Genomic DNA, 21,146 nt, shown 5'->3' on the forward strand with positions numbered 1-21,146 from the left:
AAAAAAAAAAAAAAAAAAAAAGAAAAAAAAATTCCAACCTTGGAATCACCTCTATTCCAGTTACACATGGAAGTTAGTTTTTGCACCACATGACAAGTGGTTGGCTTTTACTTTTCTTCTCAGGTTCATGTGGGGGATCCTTTGATACTGCTTTTGACTGGATTCGCAAAGAGAAAAACCAATATGGCGAAGTGATGGTGAGATTTAGCACATATTTCTTCCGAAACAGCTGGTACTGGCTTTATGAAAATAGAAACAACAGGACACGATACGGGGATCCTATCCAAATCCTCACTGGCTGGCAAGGTATCCCAACGGAACATATAGATGCGTTTGTCCACATCTGGACACGAAGAAAAGATGAGCATTATTTTTTTAAAGGTACATATTCTTTGTGAGTAGTTCTATTTCTCTTATTAAGCTCATGCATTCAGGATAAATGTTTCAAGCCTCTCCCAAAGAATCCATTGTATGCTCTGGTAATTATTTGCTTACTTTGTCTAGTCCCTCAAGATGTACACTCTGTGAACATAGGTGTTGGGTCCTATCCCCTGGGTTTTTTCCCACCAATACTGGGGGTTGAACACAGGGAGTGCTTAGTTATATCTCCTGCACCCCTGACCTGCCCTTCTAATTTTTTGTTTTAAGGAAAAAGCCTTGCTAAATTGGCCTCAAACTTGTGACCCTCTTGCTTCAACCTCCTAAGTAACTGGGATTACAGGTGTGCACCACCGTGCCCTGATCCCCGGTTCTTTTTCAGGGGGCATCTATGTTATTGAATGAGTGAGTGAGTGAACAACTTTGCTAGGAACTTGAGATGGTGCCAAAGGATCATAGAAAAGGCTCTACAGAAGTTTTATGTAGTTCTGGAGGAAAACAAAATACCTTGGAAGACTACAAATAGAAATATGTCTTCAAGGGGCTTGGGATTTAGCTCAGCGGTTTGGTGGCCTGTCTTACAAGGGCAAGCACCTGAGTTCAGTCCCCGGTACAAAAAAAAAAAGAAATATGTTTTCAAGAGGTGGGCTGAGCAGAGGAGGTGACCACTGCCACCTGGAATCCAGTGTGGGCAGCACCAGAGTGAGGGCTTGACTTAGACATGGGGATGGGTGATGGGTGGGCTCTAGAATGCCCATAAAAGGGCACCCAGGATGTTACGTGGGTGTGGGAGGGGGTGCCTGGCCAGGGTCAAGCAGCAGAAGCTGGGAATGGCATGGCCACTGAATCGCGCCTGTGGGGTGGGCACTCAGGAGGCTTGTCAGAAAGACTGGGCTGGCCCAACCTTGAAAGTCTCAAATTCCAGGGCCAGAGATGGACTTCATCCAGCAAGCAGCCAGCAATTGCTGAATGGGGAAGGTCAGTTTTTTGCTGGGAGTTGGCAGGGCTGGGGTAGAGGTGGCCGAAGCAGGGCAGGTCGGGGCTGTCTTGCCACTGCTCCTCCCTATTCACAGGCCACCCAGGCAAGCACCTCCACACTCAGCTCATGTAGGCACCCTGTTCTGCAAATGCTGTCTGACCCCAAATACGATACGTAGCTCCTGCTTTTCTTTCACCCTCACACCCAGACAAAAGTTGTGTACACTCTCTAGACTTGAATCCTAGTAATATAAACCGTACTGCTTTAAACTGAGCAGTTAACAAGGCAGGAGCAAAAATTAAAGAACTTTCTATGCAAACTTTACCATTAGGATCCTGTATGTAAATCTGGTCTTAACTTTCCTTTATAGTACACAAAGGAAGAATTACTCTAGTTTGGTTACATTAAGCAACAGCCCTGTGGCAGGGCTTTCAGAGTTGGAAGCACATCTTTCAGTGATTGTAAGGAGTTCCAGACTAGAATTTGTTGGCAAAACAGAAAATCATTATAGAATTGGGCATGACAGGGGGACTGAACAATACATCTACATTTTGTTCTTGGAGCTTTATGAACATCTTAATTTATTATGAATACTTTAAAATTCCACTTTGAATTGCATCTCAATTGGGACATGTCACATTTTTGTTTTTAGTGTTAAACTCTTCCAAATATATTGAGTATGTGGGAATTAAGGGGTGTTAACTGCGTGAGGTTTTCTGTGAATTACGGACACAGGAGTACTGAGCTCAGTGGGTTTATTGAATAGTGTTGGCAACATGTCAAATATTCAGGATTAGAAATAAGCAAAGGCAGGAATAGTCCTTTCTTGCTTCAGAGCATGAAAATAGCATTTGGACTTTGCAACAAAATGGGGCAAAGGGCAGAATTTTATTTCCAAGACAGTGGCCAGAATCTCCCTGGGTAGAAGGTGGGAGTCCTGGGCTCCAACTCCACCCAGCCAAGGCTGTCTGGATTTGATGAACCACCTCGGCCCCTTTTTTACTCATGTCCTCCTTTGCAAAATGGGGGTGGAGGTGGAGCCAGCAGATTCAAAAACACTAGGGAAAGCTATAACCCAGTAATTAGCATCAGGGTTTCTTTTGTTAAAAGAGGACGTTTATAAATTAGGATAATTCAGGCCAACCCATGAGCAATTAACATGTAAAAAGATCTTTAGACCACAAAAGAGGAAAAGATTAAAGATATTCAAGTGAAGAACACCATGCTTTTTTTTTTTTTTTGGCCGGTACTGGGGATTGAACTCAGGGCCTTGTGCTTGCATTGCAGGTGCAGTGCCCTATTTTTGTTTTTGATGAGAGCCAATGGGAAGGTGTCCATGGCCGGCATTCTCCATGAAAGGGGAATGGGCATTCTAACTGCAGCAGTGATGTGTAAGGAAATTGAGCCACTGGGGAAAATCACTGAGTGAAGAAGCTTCACTTGGATGAGGAAGACTCTGTCTTCTCCTGGAAAGAGGCAGAATATCATGCAGGGTTGGCTCAGCTCTATTTTGGAGTTGTTTTCTTTGCCCTGTTTCTTCTAATTTGATATTAATAGACCACATTAACATTTTTGATTGGCTCTCAGGAAATCAATACTGGAGATACGACGGTGACAAGGATCAGGCCCTCTTAGAAGATGAACAAGGAAGAAGCTACCCCAGACTGATGTCAGAAGGTTTTCCTGGCATCCCCAGTCCTGTGGACACTGCCTTTTATGACCGAAGGCAGCGGTTAACTTACTTCTTTAAGGAGTCCTTTGTAAGTAGCATTACTTCTGTGAATGCTGAGGTTGGTCCGATGACCGAGTTCTCAGTTGAAATCTGTTCTCATTACTTTAGATCTATATGGTAGCAGCAAATCATTAGGTGGAAAATTATTTAGAGATTTAAGTCTAAAGTCAGATTTAATTAACTAATTACTACAAGTTAACCCTAAAAATCCATGATCTTCAGAAGAGTCAGTCTTACTATTTGACTTGTTTTGTAGGTATTTGCATTTGATGTCAACAGAAATCAAGTACTTAATTCTTATCCAATGAAGCTTACTGAAGTCTTCCCAGCAATAACCCCACAAAACCCTCCCTTCAGAAATAGATTCAGCTTTCTACTCCTATGCACACAATTCCATTTTCTTTTACAAAAGCAATTTATATTGGAAAGTAGTTAGTGAAAAGGATAAACAACAGAATTCTTGGCTTCCTTCTAATGGCTTATTTCCAAAAAGGTATATTTCAAAGAAGTGGTTTGATCTTTGGGATGTCCACATCTCTACACTGAACATGTAATGAGAGGCATTTGGAGCCCAGCTCGAGTGATTTAGCGAGACCCTGTCTCAAAATTAAAAAAAAACAAAAACAACAACAAAAAAACGGTCTATGGATGTGGCTCAGTGAAAAGGTTCTAGGTTCAATCCTCGGAACTGCATTAAAAAAAGGAAAACTGCGATGGCCACTAGATTCTTCTATGTGGAAAAAATTTGAAGACAAAAACCAGATTTTTAGTAGCTAAAGCAATTATGGCTCCCCTAGTTAAAACTCAGTGAAGACAACACTGCTTGAACTTTAAAAATGTATGGTTTGATGATCATTTGCTCAAGAAAAAATAAAAATCACCAAATAATTTTATTAATTTTTTAGAAGAGGTTAAAAAGAAAAAGCAACAAAGCAAGCACCAGGAGGTTGCCTCTGACTGGAGCTCTGCAGCTGTGCCTGGCTCTGGGGAGGCAGCCAGTGCCTCAGGTCAAACATCATTGAAAGATGCCACCTCTATGGGTCTGTAAATGGCTTTACTGTACTGAAAACTAAGAGGTTCAATGGGAGAGGTCACAGAACTGGAATTAATCACAAGGTCCCAGTCATGATGACATTTTTCTAATATTTGACAGGGTACAGAAAGTTGTCACATGTACGCCAGCATTTCCGATCCAGGAAGCTGAAGTTCACTAGTCAAACCAGGTGGTGGCTTCTGGCCCCACCTCCCACCTCCCGCTTGGCAGCAGATGGGCTCTATTTTGCACACGCAGGCCTGCACCCCAGTTAGTTCTGAACAGAAAACTTCTCTGGCTGTGATTCATGTATGCTCTCCTCTCCTTGTGAAGCAGTAAACTTACCCTGACAGTTCACTTATGTTCCAAAGGCCAGACTACTGACATTGGGCTATGGAAGCTATTTTACTTTTCCTATGTCACTTACATCCAGGATAGGCATTATATCCCTTTAACTTTTATATAACAATTAAAACAAAACCAAAACCCTGCCACTATACGTATAATGTTAACAAAATGTGGGCAATGTACTTAACTGAAGAATGCTGTATCATCAGGGATCAGGCCAGGAACATTTCTTCAAAAGAAATGCCTAAAATATAGGTACTGCCTAAAGCGTTAAAATCAGCAAGTTACAAACATTTAAAAAGTATTTTTCCCTTATAGAAATTTTCGTGTTAGTGCTTTGACAAGGCAAGATGGAATTTCTATTTTCTTGCTTAAAAACAATTCTCCCCTTGACTAAAAGGTTGTTCAGCTAAGAGCTAGGAGACAAGGTAACAGTATCCTGAGCCCCAGAACACTTCTTTCCACATAGGAATCTCTTTCGAACTCATAACCCAAAATACGATACAAGCATTGGAAGCGCCCAGTCCAGCCAGCGGAGGAAAGGCAGCCCTATGGGTGTGTGCACTGTGCAAAGGGAAACACAGTGGTCCTGAAACGAGACACTGCTGACTTGGTACACATGCTTCACAATTCAGACAAAACTTCAAATGCTCAATGATTCATGTTTACCAACAGATGCACATCTGTCCCCAGGACAGCGCAAACCAAATTAACCAGGAATTGCACAAATAGCAAGAGTTCTGCCAAGCTACGACAGGTGCCAACTCATTTTCCACGAGACACTTGAAAATCTCCAAGTAAAAGATAGCAGTTTAAAATGTACTTACTCCAGACCATGTTGCAGTATAGTTCGGATTCCCTCCCTGAGGGGTGGCTGGCGTGGGCATTGTTGGTCAACGTGGAGGACCAGTAGGGTGACACCAGTGGCCTTGCGGTTGGACTCTTTCTGCCATCAGGCTGCCCACAATGAGGTCAGCGTTCAGCAACCCACACAGTCATCCTCACATGAGAGCCTGTACTCTACATATTACACTGTCTTTGCTGAGACTGGGAATATTAAATATGAAAAACAAATACAGCCTTGTACACTAGGTTTCGGAAAAAAAAGTGTATGTTTGTAATTAGACACGGCGAACAAAGCAGCACAAGTAGTAAGTCAAATTTATTTAGTGGACGGCAGCATTTTATTTTTAATTTATGACCTTTGTAAAATTTATTAATTGCACTGAGTTCAAATCACAACTCAATATGATGAATACAAAAATATTTTAAATAAATAGTTTTTATCCAAAATAGGTTTCTCACCTTTATTCACAGTTTCAAGTTAAAAATGAAAAAAAAATGGGGTAGTATCTATCCTTAATCAAATGTTTATATATAAAGTCAAAGAAAAGTGAATCCCTTTAGAATACGTATCCCATACAGACTACTGCATGACGGCTAGTCTTTAGGAAATCTTGCATTGAATCTTAAAAGGGTACACTTTTCTGTGCAATTTAAAAAAAAACATTGTAGATGTACAGAAGGTTTAACCCATTTGAACCTATAAAATTATCTGGATAAAAGTTCCCTTGACCCAAGTTAACATTTCATCCAAAATAATCATAGCTTAACATACTTTAAAAATATTTAAGAGTGTAATTGCATCACAGAAAGTCTAGTGAGGAACCACATTCTTCTCACAGAATTAAGTGCGGGAAGCTTTTGGGTTGACTCTGGTTTTAGCACTTTAATGAAGAAGCCAAGAACCCCACCATAACTTGTCTGCTGTGGAAGATCTGCACGTTTCCACTGTTCTTCCTGTTGAAGTGGATATTTCCTCACATTTAATGAAATGCAGCACCGAAAGGACAAAGCAGCTCCGTGTCCAGAAGGCACCGACAGCACGCTGGCGGCTGCATATCCGTGCGCGGTCACTGGACCACCCCACCACTCACCGCGCTGCCCCCGCGGGCGAGCTGCTGCAGCAGATGGATGATGATGTCGATTCTTTCCAAAAGACTGGCGCTTTTGTTTGCTGTTGCTCTCAAAAGCTGGGAGTAAATTTGCTTGTTGGTTTTGAAGACTACGTCCTCGTCAATGTTACTGCTGGGGTGAAAAAAGAAAAAGTGAAGGCAACAGTGGAAAGGGACCCAAAACAAACAGTAACAGGTCAACAACAGTCACACTGGACAGAGATGCAGGTGTCCCACTAATGCCTCTCATCCCTACCTTCTTATACCCACTTGTTCTGGCGCCTGCTTTTAGGTATGTATGCCAATACGCCTATTAAAACCAGTATTCATGCTTTTTATATATACTGAATGCCTGCTGTGCACAGGGAGCTGCTCTTGGTAGTGAACCAGACAAAAAAATTCCCTGAGTCCTGCTAGGGTGCTAGGGAGGCAGTGGGTGACAACACACACCAAACAATTAAGAAAACAGAGCATCAGATGACAAATGCCACAAAGGAGAGACACCGGAGATGGGAGAGTGGAGGGGAAGTAGAACGGGAGTCCCACTGCATAAGCCCAGCCTAGAGACCCTCAGACAGTGTGGACAAGTTCAAATCTAAAGCAGCTGCGGGGCACTGGCTCGAGCCACCCGGAGCTGCCTGCGCATCCCTGTGCGGGAGCTGCAGAACCCTCGTTCACTCTAAACTCAGCCGCTCAAACTCTGGCTCAAGAGAGTCCCTCAGCTGGAACGTATGTCATGCTGGTCTCTTCTGCTTACTTGTATAGTTTGTTCTGAACAGTTTTTACCTCTCATGGTAGATCAATGAATTCTATTTATGTTAATACTGAAAAAGACTAGTAATTACAATTCTAGTTATCTTTTTTTTTGTGTGAGTCTAGATGCAACAAAACTGGGCAACAGTTGATAGTGCCAGGACTGCTTATAATGTGCAGGACCACAGCTGAGCCTGCCAACAACCCTGACCCTCAGAAGAGAAAGGCCTAGTATTATTTTATAGAGGTAAAAGTTAAGGCCCAGAGAGTGTCATAATTTGAATCAGGGTCAAAATGTCATTTTTTCCAATGACTCCTTCCTTCTCTCCCTCCCTCTTTTTCCTCTTCCTCCTCTTTTTCTTTTTTTCTTTTTCTTTTCTTGTGCTAGTGGTGGAGCTAGCACCCAAGGCTGCCTTCTCGCCAACTATGTTCAGAGTTCATCCCCAATCCATTTTCTAATTTCCCATACTATCTTCTTGCTCTTTTTCCTCTTCAGTGTACAAACTCTCCCTTAACCAGTGACCTGCAGGCCCTCTACAGAGCACTGTCAGTGCCAGTCACAGCTTTCCGGAATTCCTTTTTCCCCTTCCACTCATCTCTCCCTCCAGTCTGACCACCCCCTTTAGAGATTCATTTCTCCCTTATCAAGCAAATCTCTGTACCAAAACTTGCCACAACACATGAAAGTAACTATTCACAAAGCACTCGCTATCTGCAATTTGGAGCAAAGATTGGCTACTGTTTAGTTTTATGGGGGTCTAACCTTCCCAGAATTTCCTTTCTTTTTGGTACTGGGGATCAAACTCGGGACCTTGTGCTTGTGAAGCAGGTGGCAGAACTAAATGATGGTGAGCTAAATCCCCAGCCTCCCAGAATTTCTGATAACCTTATAGAAATTCAAATTATTCTGACAGTAAACAAGCCACTAATATTTAACCAGAAAAAGGGTCTAAAATATGAATTTTTTTCTATGGATAATGGTAGCACATTGTCATGTAGAAGCCTGAAGAGAATTAATGGCTGCTGGGATCCAACTTTTAAACCTTTTGATATGTTCTGCTCATACTTCTGAACCTTAAATTTTTGGCTCCCAAGTTCTACAAATCATGCCCTTTCTCAATTCATTCTCATGAGTAGTTTCACTGAAGTCTGACCCTTATTCATAGGACTCTATTATTTCATAGATAAATAACTCACATTCATTTACTTTCCTTTTTATTCAACTAAATGCTAGATGTATATATCTGGCTAGCAACAACTCATACATTTTAGGGATCTGCGCTGCAGTACAGGGCTTACCGAACACTCAGAGTTCACTTCTATTTTTCAGTTTTTATTTTAAACCACAGCACCACCAAAACGCCAAAAGGCCTCACTCTGCTAAAGCAACAAGTACTAAAGGTAAGAAAAGAATCTCTACAATGTGTTAAATGGAGCAACATTCTATCAGGATGACATCAAGGTAGCCATCATACAATGCAGTACCCGAATAAAGTGAAAATGAAAAAAATTCTAAACAAATTAAATGCATCTTCACTTTCTTAGATTCCTATAGAATTACAATGAAATCTAAGAAAATTAAGAATTTCTATTATTATGCCCAATTTTTATTTTTTGTCTTGGTGGGAAACGCAGTCAAAACGAAACAAACATTAATGTTTCCTCTGATGGTCTTGTTTTATGTTTTGTATACTACTTCATAGTAACATAACTAGGTCTGCAGAAGGATGTTTTTCCTCTACAAAAAAAATTAGATGTTGTCTTTCTAAGCGAGTAAAACATGGGAGAATCTGGAGCATGCCTGTAATCCTAGCTACCCAGGAAGTTGAAGCAGGAGTGCAAGATCAAGGCCAGTCTTAGGAAACTCAGCAAGACCCCGACTCAAAAAAGCAAAACAAACAAGAGACCAACAGTGACAAAAACAAGCCAGGTATGTAGCTCACTGCTAGAGTGTTTTCCTAGCCTGTGCAAAATCCTGAGTTCAAAGCCTACTTCCAACAAGCCAAATAAGCGCCCCCTAAAAAGTCAGTGACTTAGTGATCAATGCTTCTGTTCTGAAACCTGTCAGCATGTTTACATTATTAATATAGTATCACATTTAATAATCTTGAATAAGCCTGAAAAATTAATGTAAATTACTTAAATAGGACTTAAAATTTTAAATTTAAGATTTCTTCAACAGCCTATTAATTCAAAAAGAACTTAGAAAACTATTCATTAAAATAAAAAACTGGCCAGGGATTTAGCTTAGTGGTGACGCTGCCTACCTCGCAAGCACAAGGTCCCGAGTTCAATCCCTGGTACCAAAATTAAATAAATAAATAAATAAATAAATAAATAACTTAGAGCAGACATAGGCCTATTATGATTATAAAACATAAAACTATTATTTGTCAGCCAGCTACCAAAATCATCAACTTGTGAAAATCATTACTGTGTTTCTTATGTATCATATATTTATATTCCAACCTGGTGGAAACCAATTAAAAATGTATCCTTCTTGTTAAGCAAGAAAAGCTCCGAGGCTTTTTCAACTGTGTGTTACTACATGCACTACCTACTTTCCTTTTGGTTCTTCAGGAAGCTGGAAATACCTGCTAAACTACAGTGAATGTATCAAAATACTCTGTGTATCGCAGGCTGGCACAGCAAAGACTCAGACAACAAGGGTCAGCAACTAGGTTGAATGAGAGGGCAATGTACCTGACATGGAGACAGCCCCCAGATCAAAGCTCTCCTTAGACCACAGAGAATTAGAGCAATCAGTCTGCTTCGGAAGGAGGTGTACACAAAACCACCAATAAGTCCAGCCAACTTGCTTCTCCTCTCCCAACACTGAAGGCCAGGTGTTAGTGGACCATGCCTGGCAGTGTGGGAAGACAGCCCCTTTCAGAGGTTCAGCACAAAGGGAGGATTTCAAGCTGAGGCAGAGCACACATTACGAACACCCTTCTTCAGACTTTAATACAAGGAACAATGGTGCCTTAGGGGCAACTTCCACGAGCCCAGTGGAGGCCTGAATCCATAGATAGTATTGAATTCTATATATACTATGCTATAAGTTTTAGCTTATAAATTAAGCATAAAATGGTGCACACTTGTAATCCCAGAACTTGGGAGACTGAGACAGGAGGATCACTGTGAGTTTGAGGTCAGCCTGGCCTACATAGTTCAAGGCCAGCCTGAACCACACAGTGAGATCCTCTCTCTCAAAAACAAAAAAATTAGGCATAGTAAACAAGTAACAAAAACCACAGATCTTAGCAACTCCAATACACCATTTTTCTTTCTTTACTAACTCAAGAACTTTCTTTTTACTCAAATGAAGCACTTTAGTTTCTTTTTTTTGGCATTTGCAAATTGTCAGAATCGCTACTCTTGTACTTTGGCAGTTATTAAATCAAATAAGGGTTATTTGAACACAGAAGAACTGATAATCAAGAGGACTTCTAAGCAACAAATGAGCAGAAAGGGATGATTCACATCTCCGATGGGACAGCAGATTTCATCACGGTCTTCAGAATAGTTTATACAACTTATTTCTGGAATTTTCTATTCAATATTTTGACCATGGATAACAGAAACCCCAGAAAAAAAAACTTTAGCCAAGGGGGAAAGACTATTGTATTGCTAGAACACAAAGCCTGTGGTTTATGGAAAAGGTAACCATGACAGCACAAAAAAAATCTCGACTCAACTCCAGGTTAAAAAAATGAACTTAAATCTCTACACTGAAGGCCTGCTGGAGGAGGTTTCGAAACTTTCCAGCCAGAACAATTATTTCCTCAGTCACTACTGTCCTATATGAGATGTCTAGTTTTCGATAATTACGAGATAGCTGAAAGGCAAGGAAATAACATCACGTTGGCAAGAGAAAAAGAGTCAACAGAATCAGACTCAGACAGGACAATGCCGCAATGGCCTCTCAGGGGATTAACATGTTTAAGTCTCTAATGGAAAATCTGGATCCCATTCAAGAACAGATTGGAAATTTCAGGAGAGAAAGAGAGCCTATTTGAAGTGATGAAATTGCACTGTATAACAACTGTGGTGGCAGATACACATCTACATGCTCTGTCAAAGCTTGAACAACAAACACAAAAGAAAGAAAAACTATCTGTTCCCTAAGATCATAAACTGGCAAGACATACATAGGATAACCGATAACAATGGAAGTATTAGGGCGTTTTTTTTTTTTTAATTGTTATTTTCTAAAATTTATAATACAGTTTAGACCACACTCACATTTTTAAAAAGAAAAGGTGTATATATTACTTTCCTGATCTAGTACTTACTACTGCAATTTCAAATTAAACTGATAATGAAAAGCAATCTCTGGCAAAAATAAAAACATACTGCATGAGGTGACAGAGGAACTTGGGAACATTTTAGCTGGCAGGCTCACTCGTTTTTTTCTCACTAATTTCCTGGCTTTAGAGAGACTTCAAAGTTATGTCACATACTTTTATGGTGCACTTGGCCCTCAGTATCCAAACTGAGGTCCAGACTTCCCATTAAACACAACATTCAGACGTGTTTAGAGCCTTCATCTCAGGGTCATTCAGCTCTCCCAGGGAATACCTCACGAACAATAGAGTATCACCCCATGGCAGCAAGACTTTGTATCTACAAGCTAAATCGACTTTCACCAACTTTAACAAGTCAAAAAGGAATACCACTTAAAATTCTGCATTTTCCACATAAAAGTCAAGAAAGAATACAACCTATTTTTTCTTTATAATGTTTGTAGAGATTACTCAAATTCTCTTTATAGGTAAGGTGCTAGGAAAGAAGTTTCCACAAATAACCATGTAATGTACCTTGTTTTCTTTTTAGTTGAAGAGAGCAGTTTGATGGACTGAAGGAGAAGGAATGAGAGTCGAGATTCAAATATACTGAGGAGTTTGATCACTTCTTCTTGATTAAGACTAGGAGAAGAATCAGTAGCTGGAGTGGTTTCACTACCCTTAGATTAAAAACAACAGAATGTTATTTCACTTAAGTGATAAAACTGTAGTTCCATTAATCCGATAAATTTTTAAACCAAAACAAACTAACCCAAAGCACATCTGAGATCACGGTGATGGACTAAAACACAATAAAAGTGCCCCAAGCCTAAGCAGCACTTAAGTAAAAGGAATCCCAAATGACAATCCCCTCACTTTCTAACACTGGTCCCCACAGGGCATCACAGAAGTGGATCCACCCAGGAGATTCCAACAGCAGCAGAAAGCAGCATGAATGATGGCATGGCCAGATAAAGGAAAATACTTTCCATGGAGCCTGCTTAAACCCATTCACATTCAACTGCTCCCCAACAGGTTAGTGGAAATTATGAGGAGGAAGGCCCAGAGGCCCTCTGAGTTAAAACAAAACAAAACAACCCTCCTTCAACAAAAGAGAGACTTTACAGCCTGGTAACTAGTGCTTTAGCTAACTATGGTCTATGGGTCTCCTTAAAGCATACTTTTTTTTTTTTTTTGGTATCGGCCCGGAAGAGGGCGGGACCACTGAGCCAAATCCCTGGCCCCTTAAAGCATATTCTTAAAAAAACACTTAAAAGATACACTTGCTAATTAAACAAAGCAGTGTAGTACTGTTTACCACACCAGTATAGCTGCTACAGTTTCCCCTCTAAGGGTTTATGGGCTGAGGCATGACTCCAGTGTGGTTTTGAGGTGAGGGAACCTGTAAAAGGAGGGCCTCGTGGGAGGAGCTAGCCAAGGAGCCCCACCCCAATGAGTGGATTAATGCTGTCTCTCATGAGGGGATCCGGTCTTCTGTGACTCAATCACTCAAGAATGACCTGGTATAAAGTGAGGCCAGCTCATGTCTTGGCCCATTCTGCTTGTCAGGTTTCTTTTCTGCTTTACCATGTTGTGATATCCAGGAGGCCCTCACCAGGACAACGGTGCCATGCTGTCTGGACTCCCCAGCCACCAAAGTTATAAACTGAATAGATTTCTCCACTTTATAAGTTACCAGCCAGCCTCCAGTATTTTGTCATAGAAACACGAAACTGGCCAAGGCATTAGCAATATGTTTTTATGCAGAGCTTCTATACATACTTTCCATAAATATATACCACACGCCCACTATACATAGTCATCATTTGGTATAAAACCTATAAAAAACAAAAATAATTATTTTCTCCATTTACCTGGTCAAATTCCTCCATAAGCTCCTTCCGGATGAGCTGGAATGCATGCTCAGTTCTCACCATGATATCAAGAGCCCCAGACAGTGTTTTTAACTTTCCAACATTGCTATTCTGACCTAAAGTATTAAATACAAATGGTCATCCTTTAGCTACACACCTTGAAACTTAATTCAATGCTAATATGTTAAAGAAAATTCTGATTTTTTTTTTTTTTTTTTAAGACAGAGTCTAGCTATTCCAGGCTGGCCTTGAACTCGCTGCAATCCTCCTGGCCTCAGCCTCCCAAGTGCTGAGATTACAGGCATGTACCATGATGCACAGCTGAAAATTCTGATTTTCAAACATTATAGGGGAAGCTTATGAGAATCCCAACAAATCTTCTAAACCCAACCTGTTTACTAGTTTTCCCTTGAGAAAAAGAATTATTAAAGCTAGACAAAGTGATAAATAAAAATTGTTTCTCTATCTCATTATTTGGCTTTGTCAGAGTGAGAACAAAATGTTCTCGGAATAGGGGCCAGAGTTGGAAGCAACAGTTAAAGGGGACCAGCAAGCAGAGAGGAATCTGGTCCGAAGGCTACTCCCCTATTTGTTAGTTGTGTGAGGTTGGTCAAGTCACTTAGCCCTCAGGATCTGTTATTCAACAGTAGAATCTGTCCAGAGTCCAGGTCAGACCAGATGGGTAAGGTTTCACTTTACTCTAGAGCTTTCTGAATACAGCTTTTCAGCAGCTAAAAGGTAGTACAGTGCACCTGTGCTCCTGCTTGATCTTCTCGAGCCCATAGTCAGTGTGTGTGTAGCAGTACGGGGTACAACATTAATCTTCTCTTCTTAAAGAGGTCTGGCCTCTGTCTCTGGCTCCGAGGGTGATGGCTAAGCCTTAGAATGCCCTGTCTGGTCAATGTCTTTGCTTACCTGGGGGAAAGGGAGTGCTGTATGATCAGAATGATGCAATACACATTGGGGGCTTTGGACCCTAGGGTAACAGCTCTAACTCCAGTGGACCCAGAGACTAATGTCAGCCAGGTGGCCGTCACCCAAGTCTATGTGACCAAACTCCACACAGAATTTGGACACCAAGACTAGGGTGAGCTCTGGCTGGTGGTCATCGTGGTACTGTTTGGGGAAAGGCATATACAGCACCATCTGTAACTCCATGGGATAAGACTAATGAAGTTTCTCGCCGAGAAATCCCCAGCACTCTGCCCCACACCTGTTCCCTTGGCCGAATTGAATGTGTCTCCAATCCCTACAAGAAGTTGTGACCAAGTGTAGAATGGCTTTCTAGTTAAACATGAGCAGTCTTATGAACTTACAGTTTATTAGATTTCATTGTTAAATATGTAGTTTCTTCAAATTTAAGCTAGCCTCATCATCTCAGTGTGGTTCACTTCTTTCACATCATGTTTTTACTTCATGACTGTACCTAACTATCACAAAATAAAGTGGTGACTTGGCAACTTAAAAAAAAAAGGGCCGGGGATTTAGCTCAGTGGTTCCACTGCCTGCTCCAAGGTCCTAGGTTCGACCCCAGGTACCAAAAAAAACCCAAACAAAAACAAAAAAACAATAAAAAAAAGAGGGCTCTTGGGGACCCTTAAACTTGCAGTTGTTAAAAATGAAGCAAGCTTGGAAACTCCCCATCTTGCAGGTAAGAAAGGAAAATCTGCTGTTTTCTTCCTTTATAGCAAAATCCCAGGCTAAAATAATGTTTTTGTCTTTACAGTGCACCAGTGCCTTTGTAATCTGGAAGATGAGATGCTGACTATGGGTAGAACTGTTACTGGGGCACGAAGCAGACACAGACATTAGGAAGGTAAATGTGAGTCGTGTTAGATTAAAAAAAGACAATCAAAATCATTACATGCTAGAGTGCCTATTCACTTGGCTTACAAAACCCACAAACCTAGCTAACAAGACTTCCTAAAATATTTACATTTTCCTAAGGTACACATACTCTTCAAACATTTTAAAAGTGAGGGCCAGGGATTTACTCAGTGGTGCTGCCGCCTGCCTCGAAAGCTCGCTCGAGGTCGAGTTTGATCCCCGGTATCCCTCCTCAAAACAAAAAACAACAACAAAAGTGAATTTACTGCTTTGTTCCCAGTATCCCAACTGAGTATACGATGAAAATGCCCCCGACCTCCCAGGTTCTCTCCTCACAGGCAACAGTGTTACTGTTTCTGTACACAGAGACACGTGGATCTGAAGTACAGGCTCAGTGTTCCTTATCCCCAGAAGTGCTTCAGATTCAGGAATATCAGCAAGCACTTTATAGGCTGAGCATCCCTCATCCTCAAATGGGAAATATGAACTACGTCAACATCTGAAACTTCATTAAAATAGAAATTTAAAAAATATTAACAAGTTTTAAAAAAAAAGCCAAATGAATTGCTGCACTTCAAATAATTGTTCCTTATTTCTCTACCATGTAAGAGATATGTCACAAAAGATCCCTCACAGGAATGGGAGCGAGCGCAGAGAAAGCACCGCGTGGCCGGTGTGGAGGGACACGCGAAGGTACTCCCACTTTCTTCCCCTTCCTTCCCCGCCTCAGCACTGACCCGGAACTCGCTGGGGCACTAAGCAGCACTCACTGCACAAGCACAACCCAAAGCTGCTGAGGTATCAGTTCCACATTTAAAGGGAGCCAGTGACCACTCCTCTTTTCCTGCTGCTTCTGTCTCATTTTCCACATTGATTTAAACCTGTAATGGACTTAAGTTTTAAAAAGCACAGCGGAATGTGTTGCAACTTCTCCTGATTGAATCCAATCCACAACTACAGGCAGCCTAATAAAGAGTATCATTCACATCCAAGGGCAACACACAGGTCTGCCCCTATCTAAGACAATTACATACTAAGCCAGTGTGTACGGATCTGAGTAGTAGAAAGCCAGACTTACTGGTCATCTGAAATTCTGCAAATGCGACTCTTTCTAGCTGTACTCTCAGCAGTTCACAGGGAGCATCTTTGAGAAGCTGAAAGAGCTTTACAGCTTTGTTATAATGAAGATCTGCCAACACCCGGTGCTGTTTCCTAAGATGTTCATCACCGACCTGGAGTAAAAATAAAATTAAAAAATAAATCCCAAGGTTTGGGGGTTCATACCAACTACTTAATCAAATCTTCTGATTGAATCACTAACCACTCTAAACTTTTTCCTGCAAGTGTTCCGCTGTAGCCCTTACACATAGGTCTTTAAACCATTTTTTTTTTTTTTACTAATTTCTGTCTGATGTTAGGTAGGAAGCTTCACCTATTCCTTCGTGGGCAGATTATCCAACTGTCCCAGTACCAACTGCTAAAAAGATTATTATTTTCTGCTAACTGTTGGCACCCTTTAGCTTATTTTTTCCAACTAGGCCACACAGGCAAACTTGACTTCTGGTTGGAGGGGTCTCCTGTGGTAGAGGAAATTTTAGTTGAGAACCTATGAAAGAAATCCTTTCCAGATAGCAGCCATTCTTTGTGGGGTGAGGTGGAATCTCATCAGCATCTCTCAAATGACCAGTGATGTGGAACATTTTTTCATATATTTACTTGCTGCTTTTACTTCTTTGTCTGAGAAATGTTTGTTCATTTCAGATGCCCATTTTTGAATCAGGTCTTTATATCTGGGGGGGCTGATTGTTTTGAGTTCTTTATATGTTCTAGATAATAGTCCTTTGTCTGAGGAGCAGCTGGCAAAAATTTTTTCCCACATTGTAGGTTGTCTTAGTTCTGTTGATGGTTTCTTTTGCACTGCAGAAGCTTTTTAATAAGATGAGATCCCAGTTGTTGATTCTTTCTGCTAGTTCCTGTGCTGAGAATTTGTTCATAAAATCTTTTCCTATGCCAATGTCTTCAAGAGTTCTGCCTAACTTATCTTCCAGCAACTTTAGTGTTTCTGTTTAAATGTTTAGATCTTTAATCCACTTGGATTGTAATTATTCAGGAGTTGCCTAACTTATCTTCCAGCAACTTTAGTGTTTCTGTTTAAATGTTTAGATCTTTAATCCACTTGGATTGTAATTTAGTACATGGTGAAAGATAAGGGTCCAGTTTTAATCTTTGGCAGGTTGAGATCCAGGTTTTCCAAAACCATTTATTAAAGAGGCTATCTTTCCTCCACTGAGGATGGTCAGCTCCTTTGTCAAAGATGACGTAGCTGAGTACATCTGAATTTGTTTTTGTGTCTTCCAATCTGTTCCATTGATCCTCAGATCTGTGTCTTTGCCAGTACCATGCTGTTTTTATCACAGTGGCTTTGTAGTATAGTTTCAAATTGGGAATTGTTGCACCCGCTACCATGTCTCTGCTGCCTACGATGGCTTTTGCTATTCTAGGTCTCTTATGGTTCCAAATGAATTTTTGGATTCTTTTTTCTAGTTCTGTGAAATATAGTGTTGGAATTTCAATTGGCATTGCATTGAATCTGTATAGCAGTTTTGGTAGTGAAAATCAAACAACAACAAATGTTGGCAGGGTTGTGGCGAGAAAGGAACCCTTCTCCATTGTTGGTGGGAGTGCAGACTGGTGCAACCACTATGGAAATCAATATGGAGATACCTCAAAGAGCTGGGACTAGAGGTTCCATTTGACCCAGCCATCCCTCTGCTGGGTATCTTCCCAGAAGAATTAAAAGAATCATATCACAGAGATATATGTGCACCTATGCTTATAGCAGCACAGTTTGTAATAGCTAAAACTTGGAAAGAGCCCATCTGCCCATCCGTTGGAAACTGGATAAAGAAGATGTGGTTTTTCTATAAAATGGAATACTACTACTCAGCCATAAAGAATGAGAAATTAAGAGTCATTCATAGGAAAATGGATACATATTGAGGATATACTCCTAAGTGAAATAAATAAGTCACACGTGTAAATACTGAATAGTTTCTCTGGTGTGAATAAACTATAAAGGTACATAAGATCCTAATGATACAATGGACAATCTGAAATAGGAAGGAAGGGGCTAAAGGTGTAGGGAAAGTGGGAAGGGTAGGTGAAAGCTAATAAGGGAAAAGGAAAAAATATGAGAAAATGAAAAAATGGAAAAGAAGTGTTTGTAAATGGGGAGGGGAGTAGGGGGTGAAGGGAGGGCAGGGACAAGAGGAAAAAATGAGAACCAAGACCTGTCCTGTAAAGGTACAAGATCCCAATGATGAATGTAACTGTACTGTGTACCTAAAATGTACCAATACACTCAATGTGGTGGGGGGGGGATAAAAGAAAAGAAAAGAAAGAAATCCTTTCCAGATGAAGCTGGACTTCAAAGGAAAACACTCTTGGAATAAGGACAACCTAGAAGTAACCAAGCTCAAAGAACTGTACGATAAGTTATCTTAATACTGAGAAAGGCAGAAAATCAATGAAATGAATAAAAAAATTATCACTGGAAACCTAACGAACGTAAGTCTCCAGCACAAGCAAAGCAACCTCTCTGAAGGCAGGCACCTTCATCTTGGCCTCGATCCCTAGGAAAAAAATGCAGCAGAGCACCAAGATTCATGTAGTCCTAGATTATTTCTAACAGCCTTACACAACCCAGAAGATCAGCAACTACAGGGCGGGTATATAAACTATGAGAGTGTTGCTTAATGAGTGTTATTAAGGTGTGGAAGTAAAGAGCTACAAGCACCAATTTGGACGAATCACAAAAATATGATGTGAAGTGAAAAGCCAGTAAGTTCACAGAAGGATGCACATATATGCTCTGTTCCATAAAGTTCAGTATAAAATGAAATGTGACGATGAGTAAGTGGAGATCTGGAGAAAGCTCAGGGCAGTGTTAATCCAGTGGGTGTCCAGGAGGGACACCCAAGGATGCTCCAGAGCACTCAGCCATCTCTTAACCTCCAAGCCAGGTACAGTAGCTTTCTTCTGTCATTCTTTAAGCCGTACACATGTTCACCTATATTTTCTACATGCATTAATATGCATGATCTATTTCACAATAAAAGATAGGAGATCAGTACTTTAAAATTTGCAAAACAAAATTACTATAAACTCTAACCAAAACCAATCTAAGTGACACACTCAGGCAGATGTATATAAATTGTGGAACCAAGACCCCATCAACTGTAACAGAAAATAAGCACCTGGCACAGGTGAGAGGGGAAAGCACAGAGTACATATTTTTTTGAAAGTAGCTAATTAAATGTATGCATTTGTAATACACATGAGAACATAAAGAAAGCAGCCGGCACACTTCGAACTGGACTTGGTTGGGACTGACTCCGAAAGCCCATACCTGATTCCTCAGACAACTGTGGTACATGGAAGCCAGCCTGTGGTGGATGGTTGCAGCTCGATATTGACAAAGAGGCTGCCGAGCAGACACCAAATCAACATCGCAGTATTTCAAGGACTTCATCATAGCCTCACTGACTTCTTTTTCAATCTGTTTTTTTAAGGGGGAGAAAATAATAAACTAACCAGAATTGTAAGAACTACAAGAACTTTCACGTTTAAATACCACTTGTCATGGAAAAGATAACAGATGCTCTATATCCGAGAGGAAAAAAAAAAAAGGGAACAGAGAAGGCTGGGAACATGTTTTATAAACAAGCAAATCTTACTACCTGCTCCTGAGCCTTTCTGGATAATGGAGCATAATCTTGTTGTAAAGTTGCCATAGTAAAGTAAGTAGTGGACAATTCCCAATTCACAGAGTCCCAAACAGCTGGGTGTATGTCTCGTACTCCCAATGACCTCAGAGCTTTCAAATAGTAATCAACAGCCTGCAAAGAAGGAAAAGGATTTTCATGTACATGAATGTTGCATTAAAATAATCTTTAAGACCACTCAGATATCAATTTAATTGGGGGTAATCTATAGAAGGATAAGTATCATGAAGGAGAAATTAAAAAAAAAAAGAAAAGGAAAATATTTAAAGTTATTTAAAGTGGCCATTTTCCAGTCTACAGTAAGCCAGTCTTTGCAGCTTTATGACTTGGGCTGATGCCTGAGGATGCAGTTTTCTTTTTTTCCCCCAAATAAGTGAAAACTGCAGTTTATGTTAACTAGTAAGCTAGAAAACATAATTTGAGAACTATTTTCCTTCAAAGTAATTCCTCTCACCCTTTTTCACTTCTATTGTCAAATACATGGCCATTTTACTAAAAATCAAACTAAAACCTATAACCCAGTAATATCCCTACATTTCTGGTGTGTATTTATTTACTCTTTTCTGTATACGTATAAAAAAGAAAAACCAGGTCATTTTTTACTTTAACATTTACTATGCCATCAACATTCTTCAACAATATCCTTTCAGCTGGGCATGTAGCATGCCTGTAATCCCAGCACTTAGGAGGCTGAGGCGGAGGACTGCCATGAATTCAAGACCAGCCTGGGCTACACAGTGAGTTCAAGGTCAGCCTGAACTATATAATAAGAACCCGTCTCAAAAAACAAAACAAAAAAACCAACAAAAAAGTCAATTAGGTAGATTCAGTATACTGAAATATGTAAATGCCCATTCCTGTACCCTCTCCAACAATGGATTTGTCAAAAAATTAGCAATCTACAGAGCCAGCGATTTAGCTCAGTGGTTCCAACACCTGCTTTGCAAGCACAAGGTATGAAGTTTGATCCCCAATACCATTAAAAACAAACAAACAAAAAAACCCCAAAAATTAGCAGTCTGACAAATTAAAGAAACTCAATTTCTAAGTTTCATATAATATAAATTGAAACAGATTTTCTAATGTGTACAAATTTTTTGTTAGAGGTTATGTCATTTATTCTGTTAAGGGTGTTTTATTTTCAATGATTCTTGTTATTTAAACATTAAGAGTGTGTTAACCTCTGATTTATGCTGT

General features: G+C 40.4%; 2 protein-coding genes across 4 annotated transcripts in view; one reads left to right on the forward strand and one right to left on the reverse strand.

Moving 5' to 3' along the window:
- Positions 1–15,137, forward strand: part of Mmp21 (matrix metallopeptidase 21) — a 19,669-nt gene extending 4,532 nt beyond the window's left edge. The window contains 4 exon segments of the mRNA XM_033761363.1: positions 124–381; positions 2,945–3,117; positions 12,363–12,499; positions 15,065–15,137. Of these exon segments, the coding sequence (XP_033617254.1) occupies positions 124–381; positions 2,945–3,117; positions 12,363–12,419 (488 nt within the window). The 3' untranslated portion in view covers positions 12,420–12,499; positions 15,065–15,137.
- Edrf1 (erythroid differentiation regulatory factor 1) overlaps positions 5,651–21,146 on the reverse strand; it is a 42,935-nt gene continuing 27,439 nt past the window's right edge. For 2 of the 3 annotated variants that reach the window (XM_010621092.3, XM_010621111.3), the window contains 6 exons: positions 19,905–20,063; positions 19,574–19,723; positions 16,244–16,397; positions 13,339–13,454; positions 11,999–12,144; positions 5,651–6,558 (listed from right to left, as the gene is read on the reverse strand). In XM_010621092.3, the coding sequence (XP_010619394.1) occupies positions 6,384–6,558; positions 11,999–12,144; positions 13,339–13,454; positions 16,244–16,397; positions 19,574–19,723; positions 19,905–20,063 (900 nt within the window). In that variant the 3' untranslated portion in view covers positions 5,651–6,383. The remainder of the gene's footprint in view (positions 6,559–11,998; positions 12,145–13,338; positions 13,455–16,243; positions 16,398–19,573; positions 19,724–19,904; positions 20,064–21,146) is intronic. The other variant, XM_010621102.3, reaches the window with a different exon arrangement.

The sequence above is a fragment of the Fukomys damarensis genome, unplaced genomic scaffold, assembly GCF_012274545.1.
Source record: "Fukomys damarensis isolate Sample0158 unplaced genomic scaffold, DMR_v1.0_HiC HiC_scaffold_8, whole genome shotgun sequence".
Classification (NCBI taxonomy): Eukaryota; Metazoa; Chordata; class Mammalia; order Rodentia; family Bathyergidae; genus Fukomys; species Fukomys damarensis.